Source organism: Apus apus, chromosome 1 (assembly GCF_020740795.1).
Source record: "Apus apus isolate bApuApu2 chromosome 1, bApuApu2.pri.cur, whole genome shotgun sequence".
NCBI lineage: Eukaryota > Metazoa > Chordata > Aves > Apodiformes > Apodidae > Apus > Apus apus.
This window is the reverse complement of record NC_067282.1, coordinates 21,735,689-21,762,893: the sequence shown is the minus strand read 5'-3', so window position 1 is coordinate 21,762,893 and position 27,205 is coordinate 21,735,689. Positions and strand designations below refer to the sequence as shown.

The following is a 27,205-nucleotide window of genomic DNA, read 5'->3' as shown; positions in this document are numbered from 1 at the left end:
TTCTAATCTTGAGAGCTGAGATTTATGTGTAGCTGCATCCTGACCTCATGTTAGAGCAAGATTCCCTAGCCACCTAATCCTCCTGCCATGCCCTTGATTCCCTAGGAGGGATGGGCAGGGCTATGGGTAGGTAGGAGACGGGAAGTGCAGGGCACACCACTGAGCACATCTGCCCTGTGGGTTCAGGCATACCCTTTGATACCACCTGCAATCCTACAAATGGACAAGGCCAAAACATGTCTGTAATATGCTGTCATATGCTCCAAACTCTCACTGAATTCCTGTCCAGTATGTACAATATTTTCCTAAATCAGTCTGCAAAGTGCACAGACTTTACTGACACATGCCCTACTCTAAGTTTCTACCTCTAAGTATTGCTTTCATCACTTAAGTTCCTTCTCTTCTGGATGACTTGGCAAACATTTAAGACACTTTTAGGTGCTTAATATCGGACTTTTCTTTAAACACGTGTGCATTTTTTTGGTGGTGGGTTTAGTTATTGTTCATGGTCTTTTGGGGCCCCTGACTGACATTTCCTATTATTCAAACAGCCTTCTTTTATTAGGTGTAAATGTGTTTCTGTGCTTCGACTGGCAAACATTAATCTCTAAACTTCAGTAACATCTAAGAATTTATTGCCTGTTAATTGTGCCCTAGGGCATAGTGACTTTTAAAAGTTAAGTAACAATGATCATGTCTTCTTTTATATATATATACCCACACATATATATATCTGCAGTGCCTGCATTGTTGTAACATATGTCTGTTTGGCATTGTCAGTCACTCAGAGGGCAGCCTTTCAAAACTACACCAATTTTTCAAACAGGATGCAGTTTCAGATATTAACATTAATACAAAATGAAAAGTTTGTTGCACTTCAGTCTACAAGTGGTTGCTTCTAAATTACTTTACTATTTTTTTTGTTCTGTCTGTCCTAATGACAGCATGAGTGCCAGATTGTGTGGATATTACCTGATTTTACTCTTTATGTGTAATGTTTCTAAAGCATTTTACATTCTGCTGCTTCTGTAAGGGATTGCTTGGCATTATACTGTAGTTTTTTATATCTTTCTATGTTCTCCATCAAAAGATGTGCTTCTCAATGTGTGACTCAGTGATAACACAGTTTTCGTTTCACATCTCAACGCATTTGCCTTTATGTAATAAATGCTGAATGTTTTGTGGGATCTTATTCAGCCACCCACTCTTCCTTTTACAGGCCTTTTCCCAGAAACAAACAAAAAAAAATTAGTCAAGAATCCTTTTATTTGTCTTATGTTCCTTAATATGACAATGAAGTCATGCAAGGTTTCATTGTCAGTTTAGGGCAAATATAATATCAAATATGATTCTCATTATTTTGTAAGCTAATATACATCCTTGAAAAACACACCAGGTGGAAAACTGTGGAGGGACTGGAAGAATGATACCATACTTATAGTGCTGAATATTTTTGTCAAGGACTTCCAATGCAAGTTTCTGTAGTATCAAATTAATGCATTGCTTACAGATTTTGGAATCTAAACGTGATTCCCTTGGAACTCCTAAGGAAATGACTCCATAACTGTGAGTGATTAGATACAATATAGAGAGAGTGTGTGTGATTGGAAGGGGAAGCAGTGTCCTTGATTGCAAAGTTTTATTCTTTTTGGGCTCCATTCCCAAGCATCTAAAAATATGCTGTGCTGGTCCCTTTTATTCTGAGGCTATATCCTACCTCTTACTTCAGCCACCACTTCCTTTTGGCTTACCTTCTTTGCATTCTGACCCTGCAAGATCGAGTGTTTAAAACTGCTTCAACCATAGATATCTAAAACTAGACAACCAAATGGGTAACTGTGTCCTGTTATTCCAGAGGAGGCAGAACATTTGTACCTTCCATTAACTTCATTTAACAATGTCAATTCTTAGCATCTTTGGAATTAAGGAAATGTGTTTTCATGCTAAGACAAGAACCTCAGTATGAACTTTTTAACCTGTGTCACTCTTACAAGTCTTTGTCACAAGACCTGCAGTGTGCGCAAGCAGAATATTAATCCCTCAGATCAGGCTACAAAGTAGATTGTGTCTTTGCTTCCTATTCAGAAAATAAACATTTCAGCTGTAAACTCGGGTTCCAAATAATGGCATTTTGCTAACCACCTATTGCGTTGCTCCTCTGGAAGGCTTTGGGTGCAGGGGTTTTAGTGGGAAAACGAATGCAAAGAGAGACTTGCTAAAGGTTGCCCAAAGTGCTTATGGAGATACCACACAATTTTTCATGTATTACAGAACATACAGAAAGGCAAAATTGTCATAGGCAAATAGGACTTGAACAGTAAGTCACATTATCTAGAGCGAAGGGGAGTAGGGATTGAAGCCACAGGATAGTAAATAATAGAGTCAATCTGACTGCAAAAATGGTCAGCAGGAGATATTGCAACTCTTAAGGAATGATTTTCCCAGTTCCCTCTCACTAACATGCTCTTTGCATCTAATGGAAAAGTTTCTGTTCCCACTTTAGATTAGTACAGGAGAAAAAAAAATACCAACATGGAAGAAGGGTTTGGGGAAGGTTAGAGAAACATTGTGCTTTTGCAGCCATGTTACAGGAGAAGAGATCCTGCCTCACCTGTCCTGAGGGGTAGCTGCAGGAGGAGGTTGGCCCAAGGAGCTTCTGCACTTGGCAGGTTGGAGAGTTTCTCTTACTGACACTGGACAGGGCTGGGGACTGTGGGGTCGGTGCCTGGGTGCGGTGAGGCCACGTACAATGTACCCACCTGGGGAAACAAGACCCTTTAAGGTCCCTTGATAAACTTGTGCACTCCATTTTCTTTCTTATAGTATTTTGATTTCTTTTGTTAATGGTCTGAAAGTCTAACATCAAGAAATTACTGTCTTTAGTAGCAGGAATGGGACAAGCAATTCTACAGTTAGGGTGTGGGTGGGAGTTTTTACACATCTTCTGAATTTTCTTCCTCATTAGCCTAACAGTTTCCTTGCTGCCACCAGTTTCTCTGTGGTTTACAGTCTTTCCTGCTATTGCAGTCTTTTCTCCTGACATTACTGTCATCTCTGTCTTCCCTGCCACTGCTCCTCAAGAAGTGATGAAGTAACTACTACATTTACTGGTCATCAGAGATTTTTTTGTTGCCTAATTTTGTGGGCAGCTGATATGAGTCTCCAAATGCCTTGAAATTCAGACTCTGCTGCTTTCTGAGAATCAGCTGCACTTGGTATACTCCTAGTTGGGCACTTATAATTGGGAGCATCCAACACCACTGCTTCACTGGTGGAAATTCTGGCTGTGGTGGGGCATCCACTCCCTCAACACATTAACACTGTTTACCAAGGTGACCCTCTTCTCTGCATTCGCATAGTGTCCAGACTGAGGTATGGATTTGGGACCTCACTTTTCTCATGGTCCAAGCATGATCATGATACTGACTCTTACCACTGCATTAGTCATGTTTTCTCTGTCATGCAGGACACACCCCATGATGATTTGGAACCAGCCTGCTTCCTGTATTCTTTACTTTTACTAAGCATATGAAGCTTAATAATGACACTGATGTCCCTGAGAAGGGGTTTTCAGATCCATTGTTCTAATGATACTTGTATTTGATGGCAAGTTTTAGTGCAGTTGTTTCTTTCTTAAAAAAGCATTTGACATAGAACACTCCATTCCCAAGATCCTGCAAGGACACAGAAGCCCGTCATATAATGACTGTTCCCTTTTCTATACAGCCACTTCTTGTGCTCTGTGGAGCTTCTCCCAGCACCTGCACTGAAATCATAGAATCACAGAATTTCTTCGGTTGGAAGGGATCTCTAAAGGTCGTCTAGTCCAACCCCCCTACAATAAGCAGGGACATCTCATGCTAGAACAGATTGCTCAGAACCCCATCAAGCCTGACCTTGAATGTGTCCAGGGATGGGGCCCCCACCACCTCTCTAGGCAACTCGTTCCATTGATCACCACCCTCATATTAAACAAATTTTTCCTAATGTCCAACCTCAATCTACCCTTCTCTAGCTTGAAACCATTACCCCTTGTCTTATCATTACATCCCCCAGTGAACAGGTCTTCCCCAGACTTCTTATAGGCCCCTTTCAGCTATTGGAAGGTCGCTATAAGGTCCCTCTGGAGTCTTCTTTTCTTCAGGCTGAACAAGCCCAAGTCCCTCAGCCTGTCTTCATAAAAGAGGTGCTCCAGCCCTCTGATCATTTTTATTGCCCTCCTCTGGATGCACTTTAGCAGGTCCACATCCTTTTTGTGTTGGGGGCTCCAGAGTTAGATACAATACTCCAGGTGAGGTCTCACCAGGGCAGAGCAAAGGGGCAGAATCACCTCTCTCGATCTTCTTTTGATGCAGCCCAGGATGGGGTTGGCCTTCTGGGCTGCAATTGCACATTTGTGGCTCATGTCCAGCTTTTGCTCCACTACTACCTCCAGATCTTTTTCCACAGGGCTGCTCTCTAGCACGTCTTCACCCAGCCTGCATTCATATCTCAGGGTGCCCTGGCCCAGGTGCAGGACCTTGCATGTGGCCTTGTTGAACCTCATGAGGTTCACCTGGGCACACTTCTCCAGCTTGTCTAGGTCCCTCTGGATGGCATCTCATCCCTCTGGTGTATCGACCACACCACCCAGCTTCATGTCATCTGCAAACTTGCTGAGGGTGCTTTCAATGCCACCTTCAATATCATAAATTAAGGTATTAAACAACACTGGTCCCAGTACAGATCCCTGAGGGACACCACTTGTCACTGTTTTCCATCTGGAATTAGAGCCATTGACCACTACCCTCTGGATGCAACCATCCAGCCAGTTCCTTATCCACTGAACAGTCCACCCATCAAACCCCTATCTCTTCAACTTAGAGCCGTGGATGTTGTGGGGGACTGTGTCAAAGGCCTTGCAGAAGTCCAGATACATGATGACCATGGGCTTTCCCTTGTGCACTGACGCAGTCACTTCATTGTAGAAAGCCACTAGGTTGGTCAGGCAGGATTTGCCCCTGGTAAAGCCATGCTGGCTGTCCTGTTTTACCTCCCTGTCCTCCATGTGCCTCAGCATGTCTTCTAGGAGGATCTGTTCCATGGTTTTCCCAGGCACAGAGGTGAGGCTGACAGGTCACTAGTTCCCAGGATCCTCCTTTCTATAAAATCCATGGGCCCAGATCTGCGGCTGATCCATTTCTTTAATTAATCTTTGGTTCACTGAAATAGAGGGGGGGTGAAATAGCCTAGACTTAAAAAAAACAACAACAAAACAAAACCACAACAAACTAACACAAATGTCAATCAGTTAGGTAATAAGAGCATATAATAAGTGCCCTTCAGCTGAGACTGCTGCCAGCAGAACAGGAGGGGTGAGCAAGTTTATAATTGTTATCAGTTTCTGTATTTACTGAAATCAGGGTTTGCCATAACTTGTTTTGGATATAAGGCACAGGAATTGTGTTTTGTCTTTCTAGAACGGCTTTAAATCTGACCAGGTGAATTAAACCAAGTTGAATAAGAAAGTCAGGCTAGGTTGGGGAAGCTGGTTCAGCAATCACGTGTTTGTGGGTATCTCCAGTCTTCCTTGGCTGGAAAGGGGTAAATAGTTTTTGTCTTCCTTGGCCTTTGTCTTCAAAAACAAACAAACAAAAAGATAAATGATTGCAAGCAAGCAGATTTTAAAATAAACCATGTTTGTATTAATTTTAGTAGTTTTTCTAAGTCTTCTCTTGCCCTTTGTTTATAGTAAGTGTTCTGCAAGTTCTGACCACAGTACTCCAGGACTCAGGGGTGCATTATTACATGTTGTGACCTAAATGAAATTCTGGGATATGAAATAGGAAAATATGACTTCTTTTCTAGCTGTCTCTAGCAACTTCCAATTATCTGAGCAGAAGAGATAAATTTTAAGGTATATTTTCCATGTTTCTTCTCACATGAAAAAACACAATGACAAAGGATTGCTTTATCTGCCTGCTATTAACCACCAAGACACCAAATCAGTGGATTTTTGTGGGACTATTTTTAAAATCTTTCCTGCTTATATAGGAAAGTTTCTCTCCTGTTCTTTGATTCTGGTGCAAGTCTTATCTTTCTTCCCCTGTGATTAGCTAATGACTACTTCAACTTCTATAGCAATCATTTTACTGTTGTTTTTATGTCTTTGTGTCCAGGGCCAGTGCTGTCTGTCAACATGCTTCATGTTTTCTTTTTTAATTGGTAGCTGGAAACACCTAGTAGAAAAGCAGAGAATGATGTATTGCTATTTTCTGGAAAAGTGACTGTGGCATAGCTTTGAGGAACTACTCTGTAAAGCTATTAAAAACATTTTTTAAGGCTTAAATATTTAAACCATTAACATTTAAAAGGGTGAAATGATTTATGACCTGAACATTTTTCTTCTGTAATTGCAGCAACTAGAGAGAGTCTGAAGAAAAGATAAATGTGTGGTTATGATACTTTAACTGGATGGCATGATCTCTCTCTTCTATTCTATGACCTGTTGTGGTTTTTTTAATTGTATGGACAAGTAATTTAATGATCTTGCTATTCTATTTCTTTTTTATCTGACACTAATCACTCTGAGCCTTCATTATTGATTCTTGATTTCCCAGTAGGTATAATTTAAGTCTGGATAAGTAAGAACAGTGTAAAAGAAGGAGAACAAATGAAAGAAAGCAATGCCCCTTCTAGATACAGAAGCAATTAAAAGTCTCTATTAAATAAAAAAACAAAGTACTAACAAGAAGAGAGAAGAAGTAGTAGACGGAAAATATAACCAAAGAAGCTATGGTCACTCATGAAGGAGAGAAAAGTGAAACAGTCATTCAAATCAGCAGCCTTTGGACTTGCAAATTCAAACCAAACAAGAAGAGTCCTTGAAAATAGTAAAAAATCTAACACAGAGAAACTATAGGCAGAACACTCATAAAAATTGGCCAACTGAAAATGAAACACTAGTAGACACTGTCACATTTCTCAGCACAATAGAAGTGAAAGATGCCAAAAGTTAAACTAGAAAGGTGCAGGTGAGGATTAACTTATGGGGAAACACTTAAAGGTCCTGATGGTCACGGTGAGGAAATATCATTAAGTGTCTATTCTCTGAAATAAAAGGAAGTTGTAAAGACAATGACAAACAAAGGTGACCAAAGTGACTGTGGCATATGAGTGTGTGCTATACTCTGTTCAGAGGCAGACAAGCCTCCTACAATATCATCCAAAGCAGAATAAAGGAAACAACTGCTGACAAATAAGAGAAGTGCAGATTTAATTTCATAAGGGAAGATCAACTCTTCAACCACAATTCCTCAAGCCACCGCCTGTGGGTTAATTTTGATCCTGGAAACAGTAAATCACAGAATATTTTTAATTTCCATTTCTCAGAACACACACACACACGTTCTCCACTCAAGAAGGCAAGCCAAATTAATCAGGAGAAAATAAACAGATTAGCAGATTAGTCAACTTTTCACTACATTAAGTGAAAAGCTCTGTAACAACCCTACTAGTGCTGTCTTCAGATTTTCTTTTAATCTAAAAGGCTGGGTATTCTTTGTATTAACAAAATAAAGACAAATCCTGAAACAGAGTGTTAAATGGAAAAAAGAAAACAGGAGATGTTTCTCATTCAGTTTATATGTGTAAAGACAGCAATTAACCACCATCCTAGTATATTTGGGAATATCTTAGGTGTCGTGGTATGTCATTGTAACAAGGAATTTCATCAAGAGTTTATGTAAGGTTTTATGTAAGGAAATAGAAGGTTTATCCAATTTAGATTTTGGCAGGAGTAGAAATCAGTATCAATTACTTACTGCTTCTGTTTTGAATTGTTGCTGACTTCACTGAGAGAAAAAGTGTAGATGGGTACATTGCTAGAAAATCTTGATTGTGCTGGCAACAGATCGAAATAAACTAACACCAGAAGGTTTTCAGCACTGGCAAAAAGGATAGGAGAACCAATACCAGAGCTTTTAAACTCATTCTCTCAGAAAGGAAAGGTTCAGAAAGAGTCTGTTTTCATATCTTCCAAGAAGTACCAGTTGACAATGAAGCAACTGCATTCTTCGTCTTCAACAAGACTTGGTTGCTGAAATATGTAAACTAAAGGCCTTCCAACCTAACTGCTGTTCCACCTTTGCTTAGGAGAAAATACCGGGGGGGGGAGGAAACAACAACAAAACAAAGAGTATGTCTCCAGAAATCAAAAGTGCCTGAAAGGTAGCTCCTCCCTGTGAAGACCAAGGCAAGTCCATGGAACAGTTTGCAGTATGGTGTCTTAGCTCAGAAACAGTTTCAACCAACTGTACTGTTTCCAGATCCAGGCTGGCTCTATTCACTCAGCTCAACTCATTCAACTCCCCAGTATTTCCAATACAAAGATTAATGAAACTGCCCATATGAGTTGAGGTCTATCTGCAACTGTTGGTGTAGTCATGTCCTTCAGTCAGGCAGACCAAAACCCAAAATAACTCAGCAGTGTCTTTGCTAGAAAAGGAAAATTTCTGAGACATGTTAAGAAGGAAACAAAATCAGAAGACTATTTGCTTGGCCATATATTGGCATCCAGTCATCATACAGGCCCCAGGCAATTCCTCCTGTACTCTGGCCTTTGCTCCTGAGAGGCCTAGGTGTGCTGGATCCATGCCACACAGGGGTGGACAGCTCACATGCCCCAGGTTATTACAGGTGGGATTAGACACCTATATTTGGCAAATTGAGCCCTGTGTGTGGGCCATAATCATGTGGCTGCTGAAGGAACCTGAAAGGTACCAGTCTGGAAGATTCCCCTCCTCAACAGGGCTCAAAGAAGAAATATTTCACATCATAGGTCTTCAAGGAACTCTCCATCCTGTGCAGATATGCTGGTGAAGCTTTTTCATGCCCTCGAGTAGCATGAAGTTACTGAGAAGTAGACTGGTTCAGAAAGAAGGATGTTTCTCCTTTCAAAAACGTTGCAAATATTAATCCGTTGATTTTTTTAAAGAGTTTCAGGAACCTTAAGTAGGAGGAGAGATAGAAATGTAAATAGGTACATTTCCCGTGAAGAAAAAAAACTAAAGATTCCCTTTCAAATCAATGTACTTGGTTTTTAATAGACTGGATTTTTGCAGGCACCTTGTTTTTTGTTTTGGTTGTGCAGCTGTCTTCTGAAACAGTATGCACTTTTGGTGGTTGAAAACTCCTTTAGCTACAACTTTAGAGGTTTGCCTACTGGAATAACACTGTGTTGCTTTGGTTTATCTTGCAATATTCCATTACTCTTTTCTGTAGACACCACTCATCCTTTTCTCTGGTGAAGTGAACCAGAACTAGTAGTTTTCATTCCCTGTAGTTGCAAATCTCACATTACAAATTGCTGTGCATGTATGTATGGTAGAGCAGAAAATCCCCAATATAACCAGCTTTCAAAATGGAATATATTTGTACATATTACCTAAAATAACCACATTTCTTGGTCAAGCTGTGCTCATGAGACCAGGAAGCAGAACGGTTACCAATTTTGTTCTGAGTAAATACCTCAGAAATATCTGCCCTAAGTTTGGCAATCATACATTGGCAATGACAAAGGAAAAAAGAAAAAAAAATGGGAAAAAAAAAAAAAAAGGAAGTATTAATTCATGAGTTATCAGTGTGAAACTACCATGAAAAGGCACAGTGGCTTTGAATGTTCAAGTAAAATCAGTTACAACTGGAATAGGTGTAGGGAATGTCTACTAGGGCATTCCTGTCCTATAAGAGGAGGCAATTAGAGTAAAAATAAAGTTGATTCTGTGTCTGACGTATGTAATTATCAAGAATAAATCCCTGCAAATAGATGGTATTTAAGCTAGAAAGACAAAGTCTGCATAAAACCAGAAAAATGTAAAGTTGGCATGAATTCACTTGGGCTGGAAAATGGAATAAATTCTCTAAAGCAGGGGAATAAGTTTCTGCTATAGCTTTTCTTTAGAAGGAACTGGGACAGCAAAAAATCTAAGGAACTAGTATTGTTTTCTAAAAAATGAGAGTTATGTGAGCAACCTCTGTGGACCTATGTGGCTCTACCTCAGCAAAAAGTTCTTTGAAGTGTGTTGGCCAGTTTTAATTAAAGCTGATAAAAAATAATGGGGTTTAATAATAACAATAAAGGTAATAATATTCCTACCGTTTTCATGAAATTTTGAGCTAGGTAGAGTGGAGAGAACTCTTAAGGGAAACAAGTAAGAGAAAGGCTTTAGTGTGAACACATACCTTCTCAGTCAGTTACCAGCGTGTCCCTGGGCTCACTGGAGCATGTGAATCCCTTGTGAATGCTCACCCACGGGAAAAGCATTGAGCAGAGCTCAGACTTTCTCAAAAACAGAAACCTCAAGCTACATAGGAAACCAGGTTTCCGTAGTTCCTGTGGTCATAGCACTACATTTGTAACACTGGAGCCTGAGACATAGTGAAAGGGATTGAACAACATGTTTGCCTGAAGGACTGATTTGGTGATTTGACTGACAGAATGCACTTTCTGCCTCTGGTGTGTGAAATTGGGCACATCATTTCAACCTCACATGACCTCTAGAATGATAACATTTGTGTAGATTTACCCCTCACAAAGCAGACAAACTGACACCTTCAGCTGGATCATATTTTAAGGTGTTTGAATTAGAGCTGTTACTAACTGTGGTGGCTTGTTTTTTTGGTTTTTTTTTAATCACATAAATGATGAACAATCACAAATTTGTCCCTGTCTGGATGTATCAAGTATTTCAGACACTGAAGTTATTATTAAGTTTGTACTGTACTGAGACACCACAGGTAGGAGAGAAATTACCACTTGGGTGTTGGGTTTTTTTGTTTGTTTCACAATTATGAAATATTTCTGTGGCAACTTCAACAATAGCTTTCATGGAACAGGAAAAACAGAATTTATTTTTAGGTGCTCATTTGGTGTATCCTATCCCTTGGGGCTGCACCTATTTCCTCTCTTAATAAGCCTCATCCATCTCACCAAAAGGACGGACATCTTAGCTTCATTGCTACCTGACTCCAGTGTCAAGCAGCAGATGAGTAGCTGTTTCCCAAGGTTCTAAATTCACAAGCGTACTTGGTATTTTGCAGTGAGAGACAGACAGACGTGGGTGCAAGGAAATGTTCCCTCCTCTTTCCAGGCTGTTCCCAACTAAGGCCCAAGAAACTGGGCTTAGTTGTTTCTCCCTGGCTTTCTGACAGAGGATCCAGTAGGCATTGTCTGATGCCCAGTGACCGGTCGTCAACAGAGAGGCAGGAGAAACTTAGTTGTAACATGACAAATACCCTGAAAAAACCCTGAGAGCAGCAGGCAGCTGGGGTGCTGAATGCACTCTTGTGCTCAGACAGCTCGTTACAATCTTCCCCTTGTCACCACTTCTGTGTCAGACGTGCTCGCAGTTTCTCTGCGTGCTCTTGGGATGTGAAATCCCATAAGCAGAACCTTCGCTCCTTGTGCTCCTTCTCCCGGTGGATTCCTAACTCCCGATGTGGACTTGTGAGTACACCCTAGCAGGGATGTTGAATAATAGCAGTAGCAAGAGCAGCAGTAATTATAAAAGCAACTTTACTTGGAGCTTTGCCTAAGTCAGATTGTAGGTACTTACGTGATCTCTGTTACACAAACCGTGAGCAACTCTGTAAATTATCAGCGGTATTTAGACAACTACATCCCTCATTCTGATGGGAGTTAGGCACTTCAGTGCCTTTAAGGATTTGTGCCTCTGGGGCTTATTCTAGATAACAGAAGTCTACGGCGGGGTTTGTGGGAGATAAACTTGAATTGCCCACATCTAAGGGCTGGGGGAAGGGAAGGCAGTACCACTGCTTTTCCTGCCTGCAATATGCCTGACGTCCACAGAAAGCCTGGAAAAAGCCCAAAAAGCTGGCATGCCGACAGACAGCTTTAAAAACGACTCTATCTGAGGTTAGATGGGAGCTAAGGAGCATGGACCAGGGTTGGGCACGGTGTTAGGAACTGCAAACCCAAACCTGCGTCTCTGTGACAGAAGGCAAGGGTGTGTAAATACAGCTGTAGGGTTGGAAGGCCACTGGTGATATTCACCATCCTTCACAACCAGCTGTATTGAGCTGTGAGCACCTTGCAAGCTACTGGAAATCCAGATAATCTGTTTTACTTCGGGATTTTAGTTCAGTTTTCTTTCCACAGCAAAGGAGTTAAAAAAGCTGGGTAAGATTTAGGATTTCTTAAAAGAACCCTGCCCTTGGACATGACAAATGCTCTTCTGTGTTTGTATGTAAGATTCATAACCATTCTTGAAGGTTCCCCAGATTCTCTTCCCCTAAAATGCCTTTTAATCAGCCTATCTACATGTGTGAAGAGGAACATTAGGTTTTCTTTCTGATGGCAAGCATGCACATTCAAAGAAAATTATTTGCATTTTCTCATAAAGAGCCACTGTCAGTCATTATTCTGCCGAAGTGATTCCATCCTGCAAACAAACAGCTGCCAGAAAACAGCCAAAGCAAGAGCCTGACCCTGCTGCTCTTACTAGACATAGACTTCCCTTGGAAATGGGTTTCATATCCCATTAAGAAAGGCAGGAACTCGCCCTTAATAAGAATTAATAAGAAAGCTTATAAGAACTATTTTAAGAGTAAGAATTGTTCTTTTAAAAGTTCCTTTAAGGCAAGATTAACTCTAAAAAGTATTTAACAGGAGACAGCCGTAGCAACAAGGGATAGCAGCAGCAAAATGGAATTAACCCAAAGATCCAAGGATCTACCCTCTTTTGGACTGTCACAATCCTTCTAGAGCAGGAATAAAGTGTTTCAGACTTCAGTACTTATTTAAGGGAAACAAAGCTATGATATTTTTCAAAGCCTTTGACAGGAAAGTTATCGCCCAAACTGCCTTCGAAAACACCGCAGCTCTTCTTCAGATGTTACTTATCTTCTCCTGCTAAGAAACTGCTGGAGTTTCCAGCTGGCCCGAGCACCTCGTACCCGGTGCCCTGGCCGCTCTAGAGAGGGACCCCCGGGGCTGCCCGCCCGCCCGGCGGAGGGGGCCGGGTCCCTGGGGCAGTGCGGGGCGGCAGATCCCCTCCCAACCCCAGCCCCGCATCCCACCTGGGAGGACCGGGACTGCCGTGCTGCCGTGCTCCCGAGGGCCGGCCGGCAGCGGGGGGTTGGGGCAGCCCCTGCACCGTCGGGGGAGACATTAGCTCCTTCCCGGCGGCCAAGGTTTTGTAAGTCATCTGCGTGAACCCATGGGGTGAGGGGTGGAGGTGGGGGGGAAGGCAGGAAGAGGCTCTTAATCCCTGGTGTCTTTGTTCCAGCTTGCACACATCGGAAGCAGGGCTGAAGCCGTGTGATCGCTTTTTATGGAAAAGGAAAGACATTTGCAGGCACTTTGGCGCATCCTGGCCTCCTGAGCGGGGCTGGAGGCACGGCGAGGGGCACCCCGGTACCAGCCTGGGGAGCCGAGCTCGGCCGGTGCATCCCTCCCAGCCCCCGGCGCACACCCGCTTCTCTCTCTCTCTGTTTCTTCTTCTTCTTTTTTTTTTTTTTCCTTCTTTTTTTTTTTTTTTTCCTTTCCCTCCCCCCCAAAGATCAAAAGCTCCTTGCTGTTGCAAAAGGACTATTTTCTCAGGCGTCCTTCCCCACCACGGCTTTGTGAAAAGGACAATAGACTCCTGTGTCAGTGTCGTTGGCACCAGCCTTGCATAATACAGGAAGCAGCATTTCCTTTCGGGGGTGGAAAATTAACTTGGATCGTGCGTTTCTCTTTTTATTGCTGACCGTACACACCCCGGGAAATTCGGCTCTCTGGCTCTCGGGAAGGGAAGCGGCAGCAGCCTCCTCTCCGCATCCTCCCCGGCGCAGGGGAAGACCCGAGCGCGGCTCCGCTGCCCGCGGGCAGAGCCGCCCCGTGAGGAGCGCGCCCGCTCCGCCCCGCTCCGCCCGCCCGGAGCTGCCCCGGGATGTGAGGAGGGGGCGGGGGGCCAAGGACCGCAGGGGCTCCCTCACTGTTGCGGGGCGGTGTGTCTGCTGCCCCCCGAGCCCCTGCCGAGGGCTTGTCCCGCTCTCCCTCCGCCTGCCCTGGGCGGAAGGTGGCACGGGGAGTCCCAGCCTTCCCTCCTTCTTTCAATAGGAACGAGGTCTGCTTACCTCCCCCTTTGAGGGCAAACATGTAAAAGGTCGGTTTCTAGTTGGGAGAGTTAAAGAATCCCAGAAAGCTCAGCCCTTTTGACAGCTCGTGCTACCTGTGAAGTTCAACTCCATGAAATAACTTCTACCAGTTTTTTTCTACTGATGTTATTAGCCCTTGCACGATGCTTGTCCCAGAAAGGCCACACACTCCTTAGTAAAACATTTCTAAGCCAGCTTTCCCCAGGAGATGCTTAACCACTTGTGTTACAAGGGTAAAAAAGACATAATCCTGTATAGACAAAAACTTTTGAGGCAAGTTTTACCTCAACAAAGACTCTGTATGTATAAAGTATAATACACATTCCATAATTGTTCTTCAAGTGATGTTATGTTCTTCACTGCCTTGTGGTGTTCAGTCAAATAAATGTGAGTTTGGATTCAGTGGCTACAGCCCAGTCTTGGCTTCTGCATTTCCCTCTGTCTGCCCTTTATTGGGAATGAGAATTCAATGAAAACTCCGTGATCTCAGGAGAAGACTTGCCACCAAAATCTCCTGGTCTGCTTTTCCTGCCTTTCCTCTTTTGCCAACACCAACCTAAGCTCAGCTTCAGGAGATGACTCAGTAGCTTTGCAAGGTAAGGACACACATAAACCGTATCAGCAACTCCTGGTACTTGTGAGATAAGTTTATGCACAGGTCGTTCTCCCTCCTAGACCTGTGCTGGATCCTGTCTGCTGGATCTGGTTGACAAGAGAGTATTCCCAGATGGGGTTTCAAAGCACCAGATAGGCAGCTCTGAGATTTACTGAGTCAGCAGGCAATTCTCTTCTGCCCCCACATTGAGCTGTTCTGCCATTTATGGTTTTCCTGCACCAAAGATACTAATTTCATTGCATGGAAATGACACTGTTGCACCACTAAGGCAATAATCACACACATCACCACAAGTATCTTGTGAAATTGGAAGTGAAAAAACCTTTTAACTATTCCTGTCAGCCAGTTTCATTTTCTTACTGGGTTGTCTTTCATCTATCTATCTATCTATCTATCTATCTATCTATCTATCTATCTATCTATCTATCTATCTATCTATCTATCTATCTATTTTACACTTCAATGCTTTACTTTTTAACTTTAAGACCTGTCTTAAAATTGTTGTCTTGAAAATCTCAACCACGTCTGGAGAATGAAAGAAAAGATAATTCTATTGCATTCCAGAGGAAGATTTTCTATTGCCCCTGGGCTGGTGCAGCTCTTGTTAGTCTTCCTCTGTAAAACATCATCCTTGCTATTTGCAGATGGAGCTGTAGATAGCTCTGATGAGGTTCTGGACAAACACTGCAGTGGTTCCTCTTTCTTTCCACCTGTCTGGTAGACTTGCAATGCTGCTTATTTAGCCCAATTGGACCTCCCTGGGCCTAGAGCTCCAAAATTGCTCCCTGAATCCTCTCTCCTGAAATGGCTCTTCTTACAGTCATGCAAGTGAAGCAGCACGTGGGCCAGGGAGTACACCAGCCTTACTATTTGTGGTGTAACCATATGCATAACTCTGGTGTTGCAGGACCTTGACAGTCGTGTATGTATCCCACATTTCCCAGTACAGCTCCCAAGACACTCCTGTGAACATCATTTCTGTGGTCAGATAACTGTTTGCTTTTGTTCACATTTTGTATCTGATTTGTTCCAAAATAATCAGGACATAGGCATTCATGCACAACCCTGAGTCACCAGCTTCTCTGTGAGCAGCAGCTGCATGGGCTCCCAGCACGGATGCCTGGTTTGTGCTATGGTGAGGGAAGCACTAAGCCTCCAGGGGCTAGTGTTTGGGGTGGTGAGAGGAAAAGAGCTTCACATTTCAAACTGGTTTTCTTTTCATGGCCCAATATTTTCTTGGGTAGTTTTCCCTTTTTGACATGTTTTTGTTTGGTTTTTGTGGTTCTTTTGCTGACCTTCTGGTTGTCTTTCTCACCGAAACGCAGTAACCTTTGCCTGAGTCCACAAGGAGGAGATGCAATAGATCCCTTCATGTAGTCTTGCCTCTTTCAAACACTTACCCTGATAAATCCATGTACAGAAAAGACATATAAATGCGGATTTATATATATACACATATCCATATATCTCCCAGATAAAGGGAAAAAGTGGTGGCTGGGGACTGGATTTCAAATGCCTGGGAGATGAAGCTGACAGCACTGTCACCACCACACTAACACAGCTATGCCAAAAGTAGGTCATTCCCATATTGATGCAGGTGTGCATGCGTGTGAGTGGGGTCCAGCATGTAGTGGAAATGCTTACTAGCATTTTTCTATTGTACTTAGGTTTTTCAGGGACAAAAAATTCTTGTTCTGCTCTTTTTTTTTTTTTTTCCTGTTCAGTGAAATATTGCCGAATGCACATATAGCATCAATTGTGTAGTATTCTGAAAGAAAAAATGTATTGTAATAGATTTTGCTTTTAGTTAGGAGGATGAAATCACTGGCATTCTGCTGTATGGTCCTAATACGAAGAGGAGACGCAGGCGGAGCCCAAATTATGTTGAATGTGCCAGGGACCAGCAAGGGCCAGCTGATTCCCAAGTGAGCCAAGTGCAGTAAAAAGGCAGGTGGGAGCAGTTGCTCCCACCACCAGCAAGGACCCAGAACATGGAATGGCAAGTCTGGGTCAGGATCACATCCAGAGAGAGTGGTCAGGGTTGGACACTGCCTGGGTGTGTCCCAGCAAGGCCATAGTGCTGGTACAAGACTGGGCAAGCATGTAGCTGCTGTGGACTGTGGTGTAGCACAAGCAGGGACCAGTGGTATGGCTTCAGTTTTAAAAGCATCTCCTAAGGGACAGGAGGGGCAGACCCTCACCTCTAGCCTTCTCCACCAACAACTACCACGAGTGAAGGCACTGACTTGCATTCCAGCAGCTAAGCTCCTTGGCTCAGCCACTGAAACTGCTGGAGGGGCAGTACTGTCTGGGCCTGACAACAGCAGGATCTCTTATTCATTAGCTTCCTAACCTCCCAATAAAATACCAGGTAATCTGATTAATCATTCATGCCAGTTGACTAATTATAATAAAAAATTAGCAGCAGCAAAAGATGTGCTCCTGTTGCCTCTACTTCCTTGCTATGATTAGATCCCTGCTTGCTTTGCCTGCTCTCAAAAGTGGACCTAGCTTTGATACAGATGGGAAATTTGGATGAATAGGTGACACAGTCACTGCTCTGAGCTGTTGTGGCCTTCAGTGAAGGATGGGCAGCAGTGCTGTCAGATTGTCCTGAAAGGACTAATTCTTTGCTGCAGATTCTGGCTGTCATGGCCACATAACACCAACTGGGTAGAGTCAAGAGTCTGTACCTTTCACTACTTAAAGGAAGCCTATAAGAAACATGGGGGCAAACTTTTTAGCAGGGCCTGTAGTGATAGGACAAAGGGTGATGATTTTAAACTGAAAGAGAGGAGATTCAGATTATATAACAGGAATAAATTTTTTACTGTGAGGATGGTGAAACACTGGAACAAGTTGCCCAGAGAGGTAGTGGAATCCCTGGCAACATTCAAGATCAGGCTGGATAGGGGTCTGAGTAGCCTGATCTAGTTGAAGAGGTGCCTGCTCGCTGCAGGGGGTTTGGACTAGATGACCTTTAAAGGTCCCTACCAACCTGAACCATTCTAGGATTTAAAGATAAAGTATAACATAAGGTAAACCTGAGCATTACTGAGGGAAAACAGCCACAGCTGTTATGTCTTTGCATACACTTAGCTATGCATATGCCAAGTGGACAGGTATAATAAGCAGCTGTCCCAGTAAACAGAGTAGTACAGAGAAGAGTTCTCAGCTTTTCCATCTCACAGTCTTGAATAAAACTAAAGAACTTTACTTAAATGCAGCTTTCAGTCTTGTGGGTAAATGCAAATAACAGCAGCAGCTAAAGTTATATCAATGATTGTAAATGGGATTTGCTTGATAATGTGCTTCTGAAACTCTGTTCCTGCCACAAAGAATTGGAACCAAAGGATGTGAAAATACTGGTGATTGAAAACACTTCATAGGAAAGAGAGGAAAGAGGGTCAGAGGAAGGCCTTGGGTAGAGTAGACACACTCCATCTCACCTAGGATCTTGCTCCAGGATACAGCCTCCCCAGTAGCTAGATCAGTATAAAAAGCTCTCATATTCTTCCAGTTGTCACAGTTCACTGGATCTCCTGTTGTGCAGGTGTGCTGTAAGGTGTATCAGTGAAACAAGTCAGGGTATAAGTGGCCCTCCATAGAAATCAGGCAAGTTACATCCTAGATTTTTTCACCAAAATGTTTTACACTGAGCACTAGAAACAGTTGTGAGCCCCAGAAATGGTTGTGCCAGTGCAACTAATAGGGGACAAGGGACTATTGGGATGGAAGAAACTCCCACTGATGGAGAGGTAGCATTGGACCCTTTCCCACTGGCTCTGATAAAATTGTACAGTTTTTGGGTGATCAGGTGAAATATTGCTTGGCTTAGATTTTCAATCGCTTAAGAGCACCCAGACCCCTTAAAAGAAGTCATCTGGCAGATGCAGATTCCGCAGAAGACCTGTAGAGGGAGATCCAATCTCCTCTGCTTTGACATCTTTCCTTCCATCCCAACAGCTGGAGCTTGGGACCATCTCTAAGTCAGCCCAGTCTGTTCCTGTGAGGTGTCTACTTCTTTGCTGGGAGTACAGGAATCAACAGATATCACGAGGTTCCTCAGCTCTACCTCTGGCCCATGCAGTCACCTTCTACAGGCAGACACCTGCTATGCAGGTGCTGATGGTAGCCTTTTGTGTAATGCTCTGGACATTGGAACCAGTGCCACAAGGAGCTCTTTTAAGCACTGGTGCAAATAAAAAATGTCTCCCATAACTGGAAAGAGTCAGGCCAGGTAGGGAGGGTATCAGTTTCTGGTGTGGGTGGGATTTTCCAGGCTTTTTTTTTTTTTTTTTGCCAGGTCCATGGGAACTGTCCAAGATATTTCTCCCAGGAGACTTGGCTAAAGCCTTAACTCAGGATGTTCCAAGTGTCCTAATTCCAATGGGCATTAGATTCTACAACCTCAGGATATGTCCCAACAACTTGACTAAGTTATGTCCGGGTTGAGACAACTTGCCACCCCACCTAACTCTTGAAGCCAGGCATGCAAGGGTCATAAAGACTGACAGAAAGTAGACAAGAGGCAATGCCCTGGTGAAGTATTCAGCTATGAAATGTCCTGTGGGCTCAGGGTGGTGTCTGTGTTTCTCTGCAGCATGGTAATCTGCTGCTCAAGGCAGACCCAGATGCCAAATGCCCTGATTATTCATGTTTTCAATCAAATTTTCTATTGCTCATTTTCTATGTTGTTTCAATGAGTCTTGTTGGCCAGGAAGGGATAAGGGATGCATACTGGAGAGCTGGTGCTTTTGCTTCTTGAAAACTTCATGATTTTAGTGTCAGATGTTTGGATTCTTTAACAAAAAGGCTTGGTAGACATCATCTTCCTCCACAGCAGGGTAAAATTTGACAATGCAAGGTGCTTCTGGGCTGCAAGGGAACACTAAAAACAGATCTTGTCTACTGTGAAGGCAATTCCTCCTCTCTTTTGTGGCCTCTCTAGTGCTGGAGCTTGAGCATCCTTCCCTTGTAGCAAGGATGTTTTAAAGAGCGCTTACTGCTAAATTTGGCTGATTTCCCTCTTAGTATCTAGTAACAGTCTTTTTAAAAAATGCAAGACAAGGAAATGTCACACATTTCAGAGCTAAAGTAAATGTAACAACAGTTACCTACCCTTTATTCCAAGAATAAAGATTGTCCTTACATCTGCCACCCACTATTTAGCATTGGAGCAAGGTCTGAGATCCTGGTATGAAGAGATCATATTGCCTGCAGGACGGATGTTTGCCTGGGACAGGTCTATCTATGATCAGCTCCTCAGTGTTTGTTCAGCCATAGCACCTAAACCACTCTTTGGAGTAAGCTTTCACCTTACTGAGAGTTGACAGTGACATGGCAGTACACAGAAAATAAGATATACTAGGTTCCACGCAGACCTTCCCTCCACACTCACTGTCCATCTGTCCAGATGCTTCAGTCTGTGTGTTTAGATACATCTGTCATTCAGTTCCCAGCACAGGCTTCCCACTGTATCTTCATTCTTCTTTATGGGAAATTCTGCTGCCTCTTTCTTCCCTGTATCTCACTACTGGGGTCTTTCCAGTGTTCATGCAGGCTCCACATCTCTTCTCTCTCTGAATTTAGCATATGAAGAGTGAAGAGGTGTTATGAACAAATCTTCAGGTTTTCCCTCCTTGGTCCTCAGCTCCTTGGGTGGATTAGGAGCTGATGACATCCATTGGAAAAAGGTAGGAGGTGTGAAGAAGGGAGGGGAGGAACTAGTGTGGCATGGTTGCTGAGCTTGTGATGGGCCCTGCATCATCTCAGACTCGGCACGTACTCAGCCCTGGGTAGGTCAAAGGCAGGGACATGCAGTTCCTTTAGCTTCTTCCACAGGGAGCTGTTGCTCCTAGGGGGTATGAGCTGTCAGGATGCCCAGTGTCCTAGTTCTGATTGGACTGTCCTTACTGGCTGACTGTTTTCCCAGCTGCTTTCCTCTGCACTGGAGGAGGTGATTTTTTATGAGTCACCCTCTTCTGCGAAGAAACCTCTGGATTCTTCCCCCTGTGGTGTAAGCAGATGAGGGGGAAGGTGTCCATAGCTATTTTAATTTCAAGGTCTCAGTTGGGGTCAGGAAGATTGGAAAATGCAGGCTTAAATTCTTAGTTTAGGTTGTCACCTTTGAATAGGAGTGGGACAGAAGTATGCAGGAAATATTCTCACAGGCTTCAAACTTGGAAGTTAAACAGTTCTCAAGTTAGAAACAACACCAACTTCTCATCTTTTTTTCTTGCACAGGATGATGTGGTGGGACACGGGAGATCTGACTTCTGTTTCTGGCTCTTGTCACCAGCTTCCTATGGCCTTGGACTAGCCATCTAACCTCTCCATGCACCTCAACTTCCTTCTTTGAAAAACTGAGGTGATCACATTTACTTGCCCCATTTACTTATTTCCTAGCAAAAAAACATAGGAAGGGCCATACCGGGTATAAGTGAAGATCTGACCCACTCGATAGCCTATCTCTGGCTGCTCAGTGGAAAAGTGGAAACGTGGGGCTTGAGCTTTGCAATCATGGGCTCTCTTCTGATCTTTCACAAATTAAAACACGTATGGAAAACATGAGGTAAGCGCACAGGGAGGATAAATATATTTTAAAATCGTCCTAGACGTCGCAGGGTCAGTGAAGGCCAGCAGCAGCGTTGGCAGGGCAGACTCCTGGAGCATCCTTAGTGCTGCCACTTCTCGGCTTCCCTGGTCAGAGGGCTCAGCGCAGCTGGCAGGGGATCCGTGTGGGTCCGGGTCAGGCCGCGCACAGGGCCGGCTGCCCCGCCACTCTCCCTCCCCAGGCAGGGCGGGGAGCGGAGCTCCGGGCCCCCGGGGAACCGCCAGCGCTTTGGGGCCCTCCAAGCATCGTGCCCGGCCGCCGCGGAAAGGCTTCGCGGCACCGGCCTGACGGGGCCGCCAGCCCGGGAGCAGACGACAGGACGCGGCACTCCCGGGGGCTTCTTGCGGAGCGGGAAAGGGGCTCTGCGGGGAGGAGATCCCCACCCCTAAGCGCTTGGGCCGGCACTCGCAACTCCGGTGCCCGCCTGTCTCGGAGAAGCCCGGCGGCGGCGGGGGCGACCGGACGCCAATTCCCCCGCCCCCCTTACCCCTGGCAGCGCTGCGGCCCCGGCGCCTGGAAACTCCCCGGCGGCGGGGTCCGGCGGGAGAGCACGGCCGGGCTCGGCGGGGGCCAGGGGCGGCCGCACCCGGGAGACCTGCGGGGGAGCAGCCCCGTGCCCGCCGGCGGGCGGGGGACGCGTCCCGGGGAGGGCGTGCTCCCGGCGGAGGATGTGGGCCGGGGGGGGCGGAGGGGTGCGCGGTGAGGGGTGGAGAAGTTATAAATCAGCGGGGCTGGTGCTGGCTGGTAATTGATGTCCGCGGGAGGTGAAGCTGGCAGGGCGGCTCGCTGCGGACACTCCCTTTCCGCGGGCCGGGGCGGGCGGGGAGGGCTCGGGGGCTGCTGGATGCGGATCCCGCGCCGGGCTGCGCCGTTATCTCCGCCACCGCGGGAGGAGCCTGGGACCGAGGAGAGCCCGTCGGAGCCCAGCCGGCGCCTCTGCCTCTGCCTCGCTGCCGTCGGCAGGGAAAGAACCCTGCGCTCCCGCGGGCAGGACCATGCCCCGCCAGCTGCTCTCAGGGACCGTGCTGCTTGGAGCCGCCCTCCTGCTCGCAGGTAAGGGGCCGTCGGGAGCCGCTGCCCCCTCCAGTCCCCGCCGAGCTCTCCGCGACGTGTCCCCAGCGATGTGCCTGCCTGGTCTCTCCGCATGCCGCTTATAGGCTGGAGCGGGCGGGCACCTGCCTCCCCTCTGCCCCACTCCCCTGAGCAGAGTCGGGGGAGCGATTCCCGCTTTTCAGAGAGTTGCGACACGCCGCATCCCGAGCGGTGGTGAACCTCCGCATCCCCGGCGGTGTGCCCCGGGAGCAGCCCGGGAGAAGCACCCCGGGGATATCGGCGGTGCGGAGGCGCGGGGCCTCCCTCCTCCGGGCAAGGCGGCGGGGCCGGCGGAGAGGCGAGCCTCTGCCGGGCACGGAGCACAGTCGTTCCGGGAGATGTCCGAACCGGTGCATCACGGAAAGAAAGCATGTCTTGCCTGCGGGGCAGGCAGGCTTCTTTCCTCCCCACTTTGTTTCCAAGTGTCAGCCTCTCCCAGTTCTGCCCATGAAGCAGAAAAGGTGCCCGTTTCCTTTGCAAAAATCCAGCTTCTGCTGCCTCCCGCCCGGTCGGGGCTTGCCTGCGGGGGGTGGTCGCACTGGTACCCGGCGTGGGTCTCTATACAGAGCGCGATGGAGCTTCTCTCCGGCGCCTGCGTCCCGTAATGCTGTGTGTACTGGGATGGATCGGTGCAGACTGACTTTTCTTTATGGAATTCCGTTTTACTTGGAGCAAGGAGCTGGCCCTGGTGAGCGCGTCTCAGCATAGCGTTGCTGGTCACCTGGGAGCAGGGGTGCGTGGGGGCCGGGCAAGGGCCGGTTCCGCCTGGGCTCATCGCACCGCAGGGCCGCCGACCTGTGGGGGTGCCTGGCGGGGTGGGGCGGCGGCCCCGCAACCCTTCCGAGCTTGGGCTCCCCATGTCCCGCACGGGAGTCCCAGGTGCGCCCTGGGGCGCAGCCGTGCGTGGTCGGCGGCGGCGGGCAACTTCTGCGGGGACAACGTGCAGCATCGCCGAACCTGCCGGCCGGCTGGGAGCCAGAGCAAGTCCCGGGAGGGGAAGGAAAAACCCGAGCTCCTCCCGGGACAGGCGTCGAGGCTAGTGGCCGAGCAGCTCGGTGTTTCTGCGGCTAGTGGTGCGGCCGCCCGACCCGCCACGATCCTCTCAAGTGATCAGGAGCTCGGTCAGCTCCGCACCGCCGAGTCCGACGGAGCGGTCCCGGGGCGGGGCGGTGCCCGCGGGAACAGCCCCGGCGGGACGCTCCCCGGGCTCTGCCGGTGCTCCCGTCCGGAGGCAGCCGCGTCCCGAGGCTGCCCGGGAGGAGAGCTGGAGGAGCTGCTCCGACGGGACATTTTCCTGTTCGGGAAGTGCTGATTCATCAACTTTGAAACAGATATATGGTTTTTTTTTGTTTTGGGGGTTTGTGTGGGTTTGTGGTTTTTTTTCCCCAGGAAAGTGCTAATTTCCCCGCATCTGTGCCAGGGAGGTTCTTATGCCTACGTGGAATAGGCACAGGCATGGGACACCCACCCCGGATACAGGAAACGTGGGTTCAAATGCTTGCCAGGCTTCCTTCACAGCTTGAGCTTGAACTTCGATGTCCCACTCCCACATGGGCTCCTGCAGCGACCAGCTCTGCTGGGGGCTGGCTTCCTCTTTCCTGTCGGAAAGGTCTCCATTGTGCAAATATGGCAAAGCCACTGCCCAGCAGAAGGTAGGCTCTGTGAGCCAGGGGCTGTGAGACACCGTGCCTCACCTTTCCCTCTTCCAGGGACTGACAGAGACATATATGTGCACCCCAGACCAATTCAAATGGAAAAAACTTGGCTTGGTGGGGGAAAACCCAGAGCTCTGGGTGTTAGGGATGTGCATCCCAGGGTTGGCTCAGGTGTGGTAGGGCTTGAAAGGTGCTTCTCTCTAGTTTGGCTGAGTGCCAGTTTGCTGGAAATTCATATCCCCTCCCTAGATGTACAAGAGACAGTGCTCCAAAACAGAATGTAGACTTTTAAAAACTCTTTGATTTTTGTTCCATTTTGGTTTTTTTGTTTGTTTTTGAAAGGAAATTGTCCTTGCACAGCTTTGTTTGGGCATCCTGGATAGGTTGACCATGCTTCTGCGTCAGTGGTAAAACTCTCCATACTTGAATTTGCAAGGAGAGTTTCAAAGTTATTGGTGGAGTGGTGGGATGTGTTTGTACCAGGTGTCTCTCTGCTTTTCTTCCCATTTCACCCTCCTTCACTGCCTATTTACCTAAAACCCTGAGTCAGGCTATCCAGCACTTCCCATTTCAAGTGTTTTTGATGTAAGTTGGGCCATCACCACTGTGTATGGTCCACTCCAGTAATTAAATCTCTGTGGGTGTCTGCTGAGTTTCTAGTTACTGACAGGTACTGGAGGAGATTCTCAGAAATAGTCAGTGCCTCAGGAGTTACTAGAGCTACAGAAAGAAGGAACAGAAGGAAGTATTTTAGCTTGTATATATCTTCCCCAAAGCAACTTGCAAGCTACAAGCCGTGAGAGTCCCCATTTGAAAAATGAGATTATAGAAATCCCACTTTTCTTAGACTTTTAAGTGCTAGGCACTTCAGCCCCCCTGTATTTCTATGCACATGTATGTTTGGCTGTAGTGGGAAAGAATAAGATTTTTGTCTGTTTTGCTTAGTACTTGCATATGTTTCTTTTACATTTTGTGTATTTATTCTCCAAATTATATTGCATACATTTATCCTGAAGACTATATACATAATGGTCAGCATTAAAATTTTTGTGCTTATTCATGTTTGATCTTTCAGTCCTAGACTTTATGTGATAATAATATTGACAGCTGATAGCATTTGGGAATGTGAAAGACTGAGTTTAAGCCCTGAAAAGGTTAGATTATGCAGGCTGGATCAAGGATTATGTGGCCACATTTCCAGAAATTTAGGCAGATAATTTGGCTTTGTTTCCAGCTGTCCACACTGAAGCAATACCTCACAATTAGTAGCTAGAAGGTAAATAGATTCTATTACAATCTTATCTGTGAACAGTGTTGTATGAATCTCACTTACTCCAGTTAGAACTAGATCATAAAAATCCCCAGCGAATGATGGACTTTTCAATTTTATGGTCAGCTGGAAAAAAATGAAGACATTCCAGGTCAAATCTAATCAGCACTAAGGTTAATTTCTTATAATAACTAACCTGACTTCTCCAAAAGTGCTGTTCAGATGGAAGTTCATGCATTAAGGTTTCTGTTTGGTTTGAGTACTGAGCTGAAACTGTTGTGTAGACTCAAAGCTACAGGGGTCTAATCTGCAGTCAGGGCTGGAGATCTTAATGGAGTCCAGCATTCCCACATTTTACAAATCTTCATGGAAAATGGGCTCCCTTAAAAATTCCAGATTACATTCACATAAAGCAGAAGAAGTAGACCCTGATGTATAACTCAGGCTTTTAAAAAATGTATACATGGGGTTAAGAACTAAACTTTCTGGCATTTCAAAAGAAAATCACTTCCATTACTTAGCAGCGTTTTACCAGGCAGGTGTTTGGCTCATGTGCTCTACACAAAGCTAGATATTGTTCTCTTATAGCTAGTGTAAATCTGGACCAATTCCTCTGGGCTAAGCTAGCATCCTCTAGATTTACGGTTCATGTGGGAGGAAATCGGGACTCTGCCTGTGCCTAGTAGAGATCTTCATATGCAGAAGCACCAAATACATGAAGAACCCTAAAAATTTGTCTGTTGGCAAATCTGAGGATATGTATGATGGTGTTGTTTTTTGGGTTTTGGAGTTTTTTGGTGGGTGGCGTTTTTTTGTTTTGTTGGGTTTTTTTTTTACATGTGAACAGTAACAAACAAGCTGAGCCTATTTTTTGTCAGATGCTTCAAAGACTGAAACCAGTAGCTCTTCACACTGTGTGGGTGTGTAGGACAAAAGGAAATTGTTCAGATTTTCAAGACAGTTGCTGAGTCCTTACCCTTTAATGTGGTTTGGAAACTTCATGCACAATGTTTATCAAGTTGCTAGTTTTCATGTCCAACTGAGATTGGGAAAGGAAGAAGCTCAGTAGATGAGAGTTAAGGTTCGGTGTTTCAGAAGTCTGTGTCCAGTGGGACTGTGGTGGAGCTTTATCAGCAAAATTGTTCCTTTGAATACCCCAAAGTAAGGGGGTGGGACTTCATGCTGCAACCCCAGAGGGATTGAAAGCAAGGCTGCTGCAAGACCAGCTTTGCCATGAAGTGTAGAATACCCAACCAGCCCCTCTGCCAATGGAGTCAAGTCTGTTTTAATGGTGTGAGACCTTCAAGAAGTAAAGTCCTTCAAGATACATGCTTTATCTTTAACTTCTTCCCCAGCAGTCTCTTTTTTTCCTTTATCCATATTTGTAAGAATGTGGGGAAATGTTCAAGTGCATATTTTAACACAAATTCCACCCATGGGCAGCATCAGGCTCTTCCCTCTGCCCTTGTGGTTCATCGTTACTACACATAGTCCTGGAACTGAGAAACAGCCTTTCCCAACCATTCCCGGCTGGGAATGGCCAGACTTCTTAGTCCACCGCATTGGAACTGCTCATCCTAAAACTGGTCCAGTGATTGTCAGGAAGGTGCCCACACAGTTTTCTCCTATCAAGATGCTGATGTTGTGTTTCATTCCCCCACAGTTGGAGGTCAGCACTGTATAAATCCCCCTGGTTAAAAGGAAAAGTTAGATATGCTGCAAGCAGCAGTTTGAAAAGTGAAAACATGGGCATTGGTGCTCTCTCCAAAGCCAAGCGTGGCACAATATCATGTCTTTGTTGACCAGCAGAATGAATT

The 27,205-nt window shown here is 45.6% G+C and overlaps 1 protein-coding gene across 2 annotated transcripts in view; it reads left to right on the top strand.

The window, feature by feature from the left end:
- The first annotated feature begins 22,084 nt into the window (after positions 1–22,084).
- The window catches only part of FLT1 (fms related receptor tyrosine kinase 1), a 108,820-nt gene continuing 103,699 nt past the window's right edge, over positions 22,085–27,205 (top strand). The window contains exon 1 of one of the 2 annotated variants that reach the window (XM_051615622.1): positions 22,085–22,424. In XM_051615622.1, coding sequence (XP_051471582.1) covers positions 22,367–22,424 — 58 coding nt within the window. In that variant the 5' untranslated portion in view covers positions 22,085–22,366. The remainder of the gene's footprint in view (positions 22,425–27,205) is intronic. The other variant, XM_051615631.1, reaches the window with a different exon arrangement.